At 45.7% G+C, this 12786-nt stretch overlaps 1 protein-coding gene across 12 annotated transcripts in view; it reads right to left on the minus strand.

Moving 5' to 3' along the window:
- FBRSL1 (fibrosin like 1) overlaps positions 1 to 12786 on the minus strand; it is a 510952-nt gene that overhangs the window by 55091 nt on the left and 443075 nt on the right. For all 12 annotated transcript variants that reach the window (XM_065646380.1, XM_065646379.1, XM_065646387.1 and 9 more), the window contains one exon: positions 2341 to 2386. In XM_065646380.1, the coding sequence (XP_065502452.1) occupies positions 2341 to 2386 (46 nt within the window). The remainder of the gene's footprint in view (positions 1 to 2340; positions 2387 to 12786) is intronic.

Below are 12786 nucleotides of genomic sequence, written 5' to 3' on the forward strand. Positions count from 1 at the left end.
TAAACTAGGATGGCATAAAACAAATGTGCTGGGCCAAACACATCCCCAGGGAAAGTTTGTGGGAATAGGGGGAGTTGCACCAGACAATGAATACACTTCATTGTGTTTTAAAAGCCTGGCTACCTTCAATAAAAGCTGCAGCATGGATGCTGCAGATTTGCTAGTTCATATCTCTCCAACAAGGCTGCAAGTGTTTACAAAAGAAGGGCATAGTGCAAATGCCCAGGGGAGAGGACGAGCACATGCCGCCACGCGTGTGCTCATCAGGAAACCACGGTGAGTCAATCCCCTCCCCGCACAGCCGCCACGGCTCCAGCCCTGAACGTGGGCCTTAAATCAACACTCTTATCTCACAAAAGGAATTTAAGTGCAAGGCTTTGAAAGTCACTTTCTCTCGGCAATATGGCACCACTGAGCCCGGTCGCGGTTGGGTTGGAGTGGCGTTCATTTGCATGTGCGGGAGACAAATCTGGCTCTTGCCTTGCGGGAGTGGTAACAGGGCGAGGTGCAGAATTCAGCACTGTTTGGGTTTCTGCACAGTACCTTACCGAGGCAAATCTCCCTCACTTCTCAATGCAAGTGCCAAATGCTGAGGTAGCCCCAGCAGAGCTTGCCCACAATCGCAGCCTGTGCTGATCAGCAAAGCTCCACTGGTAAAGGGCCAGGGTAAAAGACAAGTCAGAGACAAAAATCATGAGCTAAACCCAAAGCTTCCCATAGCTGGCAATGTCTACATCCACAGTAAACCAAACAGGAACAGGCTTAAGTTACAGGGACATAAACAGCAGTGAATACAGACTTCAACACAGCAAATTCACAGGCATTCACAGATTTAACTTCCTGATAGGGAGGTTATTTTGAAAACCCACGTTGCTGAGCCTGCTCCGTGATATGAAGGGGTGAGGGATCTCAGGTTTCAGCATGAGAAGGAGCCAACAAAGCTGTCAGTGCTTCAACATAAGCCTCTCCAGCAGATCTCTGTGCCATGCATTTATGCAGGATGGCAAGATTTTTGTTTTGCTGAGGCAGTGCCATATGGGCAATCTGGTTTGCCTTATAGCGAGCCAAGGCTGAGAGAAAAGAAATACTCTTCCCCACCATTTGTTTAAATTTCCCTCTTCCCCCAGAAAAAGCTGCATACTTTCATAAAAATATCTGCAAATGTTATAACATAATGGGCTTGTCATCGGTTTCCCCATTTGGCACTGAAAATCTGTAAAGCTTGGAAAGAAAGAGAATTCCTAATACTTACTGCTGCTAAAGAGCCCAGCTATAAACCGGGCCTGGATCCAGGTGATGGAGCACACAACCACCAAAACGCCTTACCATGGCCAGCACCTACTCCTACACAACTACAAATTATTCTTTTCTTGGCTCCCTTGAAATAATGCAAGAAGGTTATTTCATCACTACTTATTAATGGGCCTCATCTCCCATCTTTGGGATATTTGTATATCCCTAGTATTCATTATTGCTCTGAAGTGATTTTATTCTGCAGGTCAATGCTGAGAATGCTGCAGAACAGCCGCACGACCTGACAATTCAGAGACACACCACCAACTTCCTCACACGATAAAATGGAACTATTCCCATCATAATGCTTTTTATCATGCACTACACTTTTCCCTCTCCAAGGCTGTTTCTTCAGTATTTTTGCCTAGTATCCATCTCAGTGAGATTATCCCTGAGAACACATTAAAACAGAGGAGCTCTGTTTTATGGCTGTACCGAGCCCTCAAAGGAGGGCTTGGCATATTTAGAGAGATGTCACAGTACCTCCCGTGGGGAATCTGAACTGGTACAGTCTCTTAGCAACACCCAGTGCATATCACAGGTAACTCTCAATTAACAGTAATAGTGGGAGCTGCAAACCGAAACCCTGCAAACGCATCGAGCACCTGCCACCTTCTTTTGGAGAACCCAGATGTACGGACACAAATGCTCTGTGTGCACTGGCAGGAGAGGGATGTACAAGCCCTTGTAAGGGTAACACAAATAACATTGAAATGTTGCTTTTAAAAAAAAAAAAAAATTGATTGTATTAGCGGGAGAAGCATCTCTCCTACAGTAAAGGCTGACTTCTCCTTTGTCAGTAATCCCCTTCCCTAAGACATTCGTTACAAATCCGGCTGGTAGGGAAGGAGTCCCACCCCACACTGAGACAAAGCAGCTCGAAATTTTAACTTAATCATCACAAGCCTGTAAAGCTGATCTTTATGAGAATGTGCGCGGCAAAATGAAGGTGCTGGCAAAACTGCTGTCCTGCTATTTGCACGATATGGATTCACAACTCAAATCTCTTGCTCTAAGATAAGGAAAGCATTTCTCCAGATCACTTACCTTTATTTGCTGCAGGGGAGAACAGCTTCTCAGAGCCTACAGAAGCCTGAAAAAGAAAGAGAAAAAGAGGGTGAGTAACACTAAAGGACAATTTAGGAAGGCTTGCTCAACAAAAACACAGCTCATAAACCAAGTCGGTTATCTGTAGACCTGCAATTACACATTGCACCTGGAGGGTGCAATGTTGTGCCATTAAAGAATAAGCATGCATCCTAAGAAGATGAAAGCAAAGCGTATACAAGTACTGTCCTGATCTCACCCAACTATATCCTCCTGTCTCGTTTATTTAGGCAGCCATGCAATGCACAGCTATTTTATCCATGATTCCTCATATGAAAACAAAACCAGTGAAACTGCTATCAAGCTCAAGGAAAAAAAAAAAAAAAAAAATCAAAGCCTCTGTCTTTGAAAATAAACTCATTTCTTGCTGAACATGCAAAATGTAATTTGTGTGTTGGAAACACAAGTTGCAACTGAACACATCCGTATGAAAGAGGGTGTTATACAATATTATGCCAAATGACAGGTACATGCGCTATGCACTTAGTTGAGTATGAAACAAAATGACTTCCTCTTGGAAGAAGCCCATCTCCCTGCAAACGGGGTTGCACTTTGCTGTTTGAGCTACACAGCATTTGTATTTGTGCTCCTCACAGCTCTGGGAAATAGTTAAAGAAATCCAATTAACCTAAACCTTGTAAACAGCTTCACAATAATCAGGGTCACTGGGTTACAGACAAGATGATAATGACAGGAAAAAAAGTCCATTCATCGTAAACACAGCTTTTATGAGTTAATTTGATGGTTTCCTTCCCTCCCCGCTCTGATATCAAACAGTCAATCTGTTTCAGCATAAGCTTTTCCTCCTCGCTATCTGATAAAATAGCAAGTAGCCTCTACAGAATCAAAGCTGGTCTGGGAGTAGGGAGCACAATCAACATTCCTACCATCTACAAGATAGTGGAAAATATCACAATATTGTGGCACTGACTGCTGCATGAACAAAATGGGGTGAAGTACAAACAAAGCTGAAGAGTAAAATACATTGGAAGTGAAAAAAACCTTTCTCCTCTGACTCTGCTTTAAAAACAATGAATTAATTCAACACATGGCTGAACTAAGTTGATTTTATTTTTTTTATTTTATTGATTTTATTCTAATGTGCCTTAGGAGATTTACATGATAAAGAACACGATGAATTGTTTACATTGTTACATATTTTTAATGACGACTCAGAAGGAAAAAACCCCAAAACAAATAGTAAAATGCAAGAAGATCTGTGTGAGATAGAGTAAGAAACAAGAAAGAGTGATCTATTAATGCTATTTCTAAGTAAAGTGGCACTGCAAGCTTGCACTGAATGTCTTATTTAATGCAAATGTATAAAAAAGATAGGGAAAACAACATGAAAAATAGGTTGAGGCTGAGACACATAAGAAAGAAATTCTGAATCATGTCCACGACAAAGCTGCATGTGTAGCTGTGGCATGTATGATCATTACACAGCTCAGCAAAAGGATCCTAAAATCTTAGGGAAAATCAGTTACCTGCACGATCCCTTCACTGCGTGGATTAAAGAGAGGAAGAACCAGGATTAAACAATGTTTTGCCTAGGCTGGTTGGCAAAGAAAGTGTAACAGTGTCACACAGCAGCAACAACAGCAGTGTATAAAATGTTTGTCAGCTAGCTCTGAATTTACAACCCATTGTTAAGAGATTTTTCACTTACAATCAACACAAAGTCACCACGCACACAGAACACATCTGCAGGCTCCGGGAACTCACCCACAGCACCAGCTTACACAAAGCCCGGACCTCGCCTCACAGCACTCTGTGAGCACCAGGACACGTGGCAGGTGAAGAAATAACGTTCTCCCATTTTCCAGGCAATGAAACTTTGGTGTGCTCGCACTAAAGCCCACGCAGTACATCAGCAGCTGAGCCACAAATCCTGATTGTAGGTACCCACTGCCAGGGTGTGTGGCCCACGAGAGGAGCCGCTGCCCTGCCGTGGCTGTCCCCGGGTGTCCCTGGCCGTCCCCGGGTGTCCCTGGGTGTCCCTGGCCGTCCCCGGGTGTCCCCGGCCGTCCCCGGCGAGCTGCTGCCGCACCAGCCCAGCTTGGTGCTTTGCCTCGTCTGGAAAGTCGGGTCCTGCCAACTCTGCTTTATGGCAACCACCAGCTCGCTCCCATCTGCGTAATTCAGTCCCGAGGATTTAATACAGACCGGCACTGTTTAATCAGGAGCTAAAGATCTCAGTGCTGTAGGTCCAAGCCATATAAAAACAATGTTTAAGGAAGTCAAGCGAGAAAATACACTTTTAATAGAAAGACACACGGATTATTGCTCAGTCTTCTGATAACAGTGTGTGGCACCACCTTCAACAATCAGAGTCAACATTTACAGAGCAGCGTTCTCAACATCACAGCCACAGTTTACAGACACAAACCTTTACACCTAGAGTTTACAGTAACTTTGCTCTCACTTCTGGCGATTTCTAGCTCCAGATCTGAGCATTTTTTGGCATGAGCACCATTCTGAAACAGTGAATGCCTGTGCTATAGCATATTCTGCTGGCTGCTGCAGAGGCAGGAGGGAAGCTGGGGGAGGAAGAGCCTGAAAACATCATTCAATTCCCTCAGCCACCCTTTAAAGGAAGCATACAATAAAACCTATGTGTCTGAGGGAGCCCACTAATGAGTGAAAAAATCCAGCAAACTCATGCATCTACCATAACAAGTCCCCTCCCAAATTTCTTGCTGTTTCAGGCAAATCATCTGCATATGTTTAAGAAGGAATTTTAAAAAAAAGTGGAATTCTTCCCTTGTGAGCAAAACCAGGCATTTGGAGTCCTTTATGTGGGTGGGTTCAAGCCGTCCCGGGAAATCACACTTTTTTTGATGAGGAAATGAAACTAGAAGTTTCCTTCCCCCCTTTCACTGCCTCCTGCTCGTCTCCACCTTTAGCACCACCCCAGGGACGAGAGCAGCTGGAGCAGCTTCCTGCACCCTCTAGTCTTTCATTGCCCCCAAAATCCTTTTTTGTTGCTGAATTAGACAGAGGAATGTCCCTAGCCTGAAGCTAACAACAAGAGACACCTCTAGCCTTCCTTGCACATTTGCTGCTCATCTCCCTCCTCCATGGAGCACCACAGCAGAGCCCAAGACAAGCACATTTTCATAAAAACTGCGGCTTGTAAAGTCCCACCCTCACTCCCAATAACAACCTTTGCATTTTAAGCATATCTAACATCCGTCCCCAAAGTGAAACACACACAAATGATTTTGGAGAGCAGCACAGTCTCTGAGGTAGTCTCATGTTGCTGAAATCTGTAAGACCCAGCACCCTTTTGATGACACGTGAAGATCTGCACCAAGCCTTGCAGGTCCCCCTTCGTGGTTTATTCAACCAAGTTAGCGATTCTCTGCCCCATTTTGATTTTCTTTCTTTTCTACACCAGATCTAAAGGGGAAAATGTCTCCACCCAGTTCCGTGACAGTGTGAAACCACGCTGAATACACTGCAGAGAAAAAACCTTTCTACCCTCTCCTGGTTTGCAAAGAGCAAGCAGAGGAGTGGTGCTCCAGTCCCTCACTCTTCCTCGCCTTGAACCTAGCACATATAAACTCGGATTCCATTTTCAGCACTAAAAGCTTAGCAAAAGCAGTTTTTTCCCCAAAATGGAAGGTGGTAACCATGAAGGATTTAGCACACCCTCTCCTCTGAAGGGGAACAGTGAGGCATAATGAAGTCCATGCTTCATTCATCCTGGTTCCCACTAAGCCAGGGCGGCTGAAAGGTGTAAGAGCTCTTACAGATTAATAATTTAATGATTATATACGACAGAACAACATCATCTGACAGAGACAGGATTATACACTATGTCAGGCCTCACAGCAATTACCTGTTTGTTTGGATGGTTGTTTTTTTTTTTCCTCTCCTTTCTCTGTAGCCTATAAAATGGCTAACAGGGAATAAAGCTGTTCCTTATCACCAACAACAGAAGCGCTCTGGATCTTCACGCGGTCTCCTGGAGCACCGAACGCCAGATCCCCGCCTGATCACAGACACTGGGAAGCTGCTAATAAGGCTGCAGTTCTGGTTCACAAGGAGCAAGACTACACTGTGTTAGGGACTTGGTAGGTAAGTTCTGCACAGTGCAAAAGCCAAGCATTCTCTCCGCATTTGAGTCCAGTTCCGTAGGCAGAAGGAAAAGGAGCAATAAAATAGAGTTTACATTTTATTTCTGGATGGCTGCCTATCTTCTAAACAGCCAAGAGCCGGTCTCAAGAGAGACTGTTTTCACACTGTTACTGAACCTAGCAAGCACTAAAAAGCTCTCAAGAAAACCCTTCTCCGGGAGATATTCAAACTAGAAGTGTTGGATACACTTAGAGAAACTTTCAGCATAAAGCACAGACACTACCTGTAAATGTTGGACCGATTTTCATTCTTCTCTTTGAACTGTTTCTCTTGATTTTACCTACCACTCTGATGCCACTTGATCGCTTGTCTAGTAGAGAATTTCAGCACATGTCAGTATTGCTTTACTATTTTCCAGTTGATTCTCTAGGTCATTCATACCAGACCCCTTCATTCAGTAATACGAGAGCAATACCTAAAACAGGAAGGTATTGTTTAGGTTGTGATTCTTCTATAGGAAATGGAAATAGATCCATTTGGAAAGGCTCAAGAGGAGTCTAGAAATCACACACACGCACACAAAAAAACGAACTAAAGTTTACCCTTAAGACCAAGAAAGTATTTAACACATTCCAGAATACAGAAGCAACCCACGGGTAACACTGCCTTCATTGTGAGGGGATGTTTCAAAGGAACTTATGGTCTTTTCACAACCAGGATTATTTTTGGAGGGGAAACCACAGCTCAATTAAGAGGACAAAAGAAAAGTTAGACCTGCAAGTCCATCATTTCAAGCACCATCACGGGAAAGCAAGCTGGAATCAGAAGTACACGAACTACCCTTTTGCAGCACCTTCTAGGAAAATCTAGCATCGCAGCACACGGCTGGCTGGGACAGAGCTAAACCAGCTGTGCAAGGGATTAAGCAGAAGGGAACAGGATACACACTGGACTTGTACAAATCCACGCTGCATTTTGTGATTATCTTCCAACAGCAAAGACATTCCCCTGTCCCGTTCCCTCCCCAGACTGTCACAGAGAATTTATCGCCTGAGGCTTAGCACTCAGCAGCTGCCCTCAGGGCACGAAGACCGGAGCTATCGGGAAGGGAAGGGATCGTTTCCAAAAATCCGTTTAGATACTTTAATGGTGAACAGGTTGCTGTGAAAAATCTAGTTCCAGCTGATGGTCAGGATCACTTATGAAATTCTGGCTGTTGACATCCAATGCAAATAAGGACTAATAATAAATACTATTCCCTAAGCAAGAATGAATACCAGACAGACCTCCAGCTTTCTTGCAACAATCCTAAAACTTCAGCTGTGCCTTTAGCTACACCGTAACATGTCACAGTGAACCGTGCAGCACCCTGAACAGGCAACTACTTATTGAAATGGCAATGCCGTAAATGCCCCAGGTATTTCTACTTCAATTTTGATTCTAGGCCATCTCTGGGATGTACTGATGGGTATTCTATATCTTGCAGGAGAGTTCAGTCTACAGAAGGTTGACCAGAAACAAAACGGTTCTTGGACTGTACTTTCATACAGCAACATATTTGTTTAGGTTCCCGCCTCACATTCATTTAGCACATGCATATTCAGTCCTGCTGTACTCCTGGAAAGGGCCTTTCACAGTGCACTTCTCTCTTTGTCACTATTTCTTCCAAGAATGCTTATTTCTCTCAGCAGTTTACATAACCATGACTATTTTTTGCAACAGCCCCTTTGAGAAGCTAGCACAAGCCTGTGAACAGAGAATTAAATTAGGCCACAGAGGTCCTAGGAGCAGAGATCACTGGTCCCGATCCACCATTGAATCACACTGAATTTACATGACGGCAAACAGAAAGCAAACTGGATGCTGACTGGAAGGCACGGAAGGGAAAGCTGTACGGACAGTTTGATTCAGCACAGGGCAAGGAGGAACCAAGCTCATTGCTTCTCTGCAAGTTCAATGTTACAGTTTTTTTTTGGACCTCCTCTTTTGGCAACACAGTGATAAGCTTAAAACATCACCATTTTGTGTCCAGAGCACGTTTCTCATCACTTTACAACCATTTTGGGACAGATCAAACTAGCCTAGATTAAGCAGCGACTGTAATTCTTAAACATATGCTGCTGCTGCGGTTTGTTGGCTTATTGCACAGATGAGCCTCTTACCGCGGCGAAGGGTGACCTAGTGCTCCGAAAGCAGCGGGATGCCTGACCTACAGCACGGCTGCCGTCGGCGCCTCGGGGCATGGCCTGGCTGAGTCCTCTTCCGCCTCTTCTCAAACCATCCCTCCAGCCCCTGGAGAACGGCTATAGCCCCAAGTTTTCCCCACCCTATTCCCTCCATTAGCCATGCTTTATGATTCATCTTCCTCTGAGCAGTTGCTGTCTCCCAAACGAAAAGATCAAACTCTCTCTCCTTCCCAGCTCAGCTCCAATAAATAAATAAATACATGCACTTAAAAAAAATTTAGTAAAGGAGGAGAAGGGAGGAAGCTGGGGAGTTCCTGGGGCTCACCAAGGCTGGTCATACAGCTGCAAAAAGGTCCCTCGGCTGTTCGAAGAGACACTGACCAGAGAAGAAAATTTCCAGCTGTCCCTTATTTACCTCAGCCAAAATACTGGCTAAATGTTATTGTGCTCACATGTCCTAATTTAAATTAAGGTGCAGTTGGTCTCTGTCTCAGTATCCTCCTCCCTCAAACCTCAGCTCCCAAATTGCTACCAAAACCTCCCTTAATTTTACATTCCTGACTATCTTCCATTCTAGCCAGCACTGATTTCCCCACCTCTACACGTTTGTATGCTCCACGTCCTGGCTTATGCCCACCAAACAAGTGCCTGTTACGGTTAGCAGGAAAAAAAAGAAAAAGCAGAATGTCAGCTAGATGTTGCTCTTCTTTTTCTCACACTGGGTTGTTTTTACTTCTGTGCTCATGTACAACACTACTGACTTAGTTTCTGGGTAGGCTGGTCTACAAATGACGTCCTGAGGACAGTCCTCTCCCGGTGTCACCACGTCAGGCTGCACCTCCCACGGTCAGTCAGGCGGCAACGTGTCCACGTTAAGGGCAACTGGTACACACCCCAGGCAGTGAACAACAGCTCGGCATGACACACTTACAAGAGGGCTTTGTGCGATCTGGTTTTAAACAGCCGAAACAACAGAGATCTCATGCTTTTTCCTGAGAGCTGATCCCCTCCTGAACAGGCGGGCTTTTCAGACTGGGTTTCCAACATTGAAAATTCTTCCATTACCCAGACATTGACTTAGGCAACCGCAGACTCGATTACTGATTTAGCTTTTGCTACTGATGTAGGGGAAAACCTGCCTACAAATACAGAAGGTTGGGTACGCTGTGTAATATACTACTATAGTAACTTGTATTACTGTCATTACAGCTTGAAACTATCTAGCCAGGATATCTGTTTGGCTGGGATACGGGTTTTTATTTTCACTAAATCAAATGGAATGGAGAGTGCTCTTTGCAGAACTACCTACAACTGCTTATAATTCAAAGGCTGCCTTGCAGGAAGAGTGATGGGGAGAGCAGGGACTGCGCTGCAAATGACAGGTGGCAGACTGTTGTTTGGTACCTACCAAATTACTCTGCCGCTCCCAGGGCTGCCTCGGCATTTCATTATCCCAACTCTCTCCTGGAAAGATGCAGACATAAATTCACACCTCATGTCCTGGTTTCCGTCAAACTGAGTAAGAGTGCAAATGCTGGCACCAACTGGGAATGCCAAGCAGGGCTTGGCACGCGGGAACAAACGCTGAGCTGTGGTCCCCGCCAGCTACCTGCATTTATCATTGCAATGGCCTGCCAGGCAGGACTTGGCAGCCGGCGGAGGGCGGGAGGAGGAGGGCCGGGCCCGGACTGCCAAGCCATTCACTCCTGTGGCTCCTGCCATCGCTGCACCAGCAGGGCCACCTTCATTTTATTTTGTCTTCTAACCAATTACGTGTCACCTAAATCCCACCTGCAGCCTTCTCCAACACAAATGGCTATAAATCACAGTTCAGAGACCAAGAGGGTTTTGCGAGACATTTGATTTCATAAAAAGGTCACTGTCTGAAAATTGCTGCAGTTCAAAAACGTACTGAATAACAACCTGCACTGGCAGACAGAGAAGGAATCTCTTCCATGGTCTGTTGTGTGTTGTCAGATAATATTAGAACGATTAGGAAGGCCAACAATGACAGAATTGTTAGGATTCAGCTCAACCAAAGAGCTGATGCCAATTCAGTGGAATATCTCCTCCTTTCAATTTTTGAAGAAAACATAATCAATTAGATGAAAAAAGGAAAACTGCATGAGCCCACTAGAAACATTCAACACAACCACCTTGAACAGGCAAGCAGAATACACGCCTGTCGTCACTGTGGGCTGCTCCAACCTGCCGAGGTACCCGAGAGCTTCACACTGTGCTTGGGTGTTTCTCAGACCGCGGCCACACTCCACGGCCTCAGACCGCTCAGGATGCTCTGCTGTTTAGGGAAAATGCTATCTTCTCATTTTTAATCCACATGCCAGATACGTAGTGGACCCTGTATAGCACTTTACATGAACCACATCACAGGAAACATTTGGGAATACTCAAAAGCCATTTTACGTTGATGCTGTTCCGGACACCCTTTGTGTCCGTCCCTGTTCTGCAGGTGACACATCCTGCCAGACAGCCCTCTGACAAACCAGCATCAAACTTTCTGAAAAGGATCAGGCTAACTGCAGTAGATACCTGAGATACAGAGAAGACTGCATCGCCCTCCTAACGCGGACCATGTCGTGTGACACACGTGCATCCTTGTGACAGAAGTTCCCATTTAGGGATGCAATCCTGACGTGGCCCTTTTCCTGGGCTGGAGGGTCAGGGAGCTTATCAGGAAGGCGGCTCTTGTCCGCTGCTATTGAAACTTGCTGTGTTTCTCGCAGCAACCTCAAAGGAGTGCCTCTGCAGAAGGCGCTTTTGTTGTTGTTGTTTCTAATTCACTGCTCCAAAATATTTCTTGGCTGCATCCCAGGGCTGAAGCCTTATCTGCCCATCCCCCCGGCAGACACGCAGCAGCTGCAGAGGCTTATCACGGCTGCCTGTCCACGGAGTTTACAAATTAACACCCTATCGAGGCTGCGCGAGGGCTGATTAATCAGAGAGAGGCAGTCTGAGGGCCTTTATCACCGTAAGCGGCTGCTGGGAGAGAAGTCACAAATCTCTCAGGAGGCCGGAGATGCCTTACAAATGAAAGAGCAGGCGGCCGGAGAGGAGGGCGTAGCGGCACGGGGAGCAGCGGTTTTAGAGATGGTGGTGGAGGTAATGGAGCGGTGGGAGGGGGAGAGCTGCAGGCAAACGCCAGTACATTATGACAACTGAAAAAAAAAAGATAATTAACAGCCTATACCTCATGATTCTAGCTTTCCCTCCCCAGGCTATAATTGAGCCTATTGCTCCTTTGCTCCAGAGGACAATAAACATTTATTATGTTAAGCACATAACTGTGCTGCACAAAAGCACCGTTCTTTCCCAGGTCCACTCCTTTCACAGCTGTGCAATCCAGGAGGAGGATGGGGCTTCTGAAGTGGGCTCCCCTTTTACCCAGAAAATGTCTCCATTGGGACATAAAACGCAGCCATGGCCTCACCCAAAGCTGCAGTGCGCTGGGTGCGTTCATACGGAACGTCAAGGCGAATCCCAAGAGACCGAGCGCTCTTGCACGGGTCCGCTGGCCCGCCAGCGCCTGATGCCCGGCAGAAGGACGCGGCTGCGTGCGGGAGCATCGGCACCCAGAGCAGCTCCTGACGCGGATGCAGAGACCCCGTGGTTCAGGCGGGCTTCACCTACCAAGAAGTATCTTCTCTTTTTAATTCAGCAGCCTCACTAAGAGGTTTACTGGGAAAATTTCAATCCCATCAGAATTACATGTAGAAGAGACTCTTATTACAAGATGAGTATCAGTCGTGTGAATCGTAGTGGAGCGGTACCGGCCCTACCCCTCCAAGCACTTCATCATGGTAACAGCACAGGGATTTAGGAGATCTGCCTGTCCTAGTGGACTATGGTTCTGGCACTGCTCTTCTTTTATTTCAGTGCTAGTACCTGCTGCAGCCCTGCAGCTTCGTGCCTGCGCCAGGACAATGCAAAGTAATTATGAAGACCAAGGGGACTCGCGCTAAAGAGATTTGAAAACGAATACATCTTTAAAGGAAAACAAATTGGGCATCAGTCTACGTTTATCAACACACATTTGTATCTTTAAGTTTTCCATGTTAATCCTTGCAACCAAGACACAGCTGGATTTTTCCTTGAAAAT

The sequence above is a fragment of the Caloenas nicobarica genome, chromosome 16 (genome assembly GCF_036013445.1).
Source record: "Caloenas nicobarica isolate bCalNic1 chromosome 16, bCalNic1.hap1, whole genome shotgun sequence".
Taxonomy (NCBI): domain Eukaryota; kingdom Metazoa; phylum Chordata; class Aves; order Columbiformes; family Columbidae; genus Caloenas; species Caloenas nicobarica.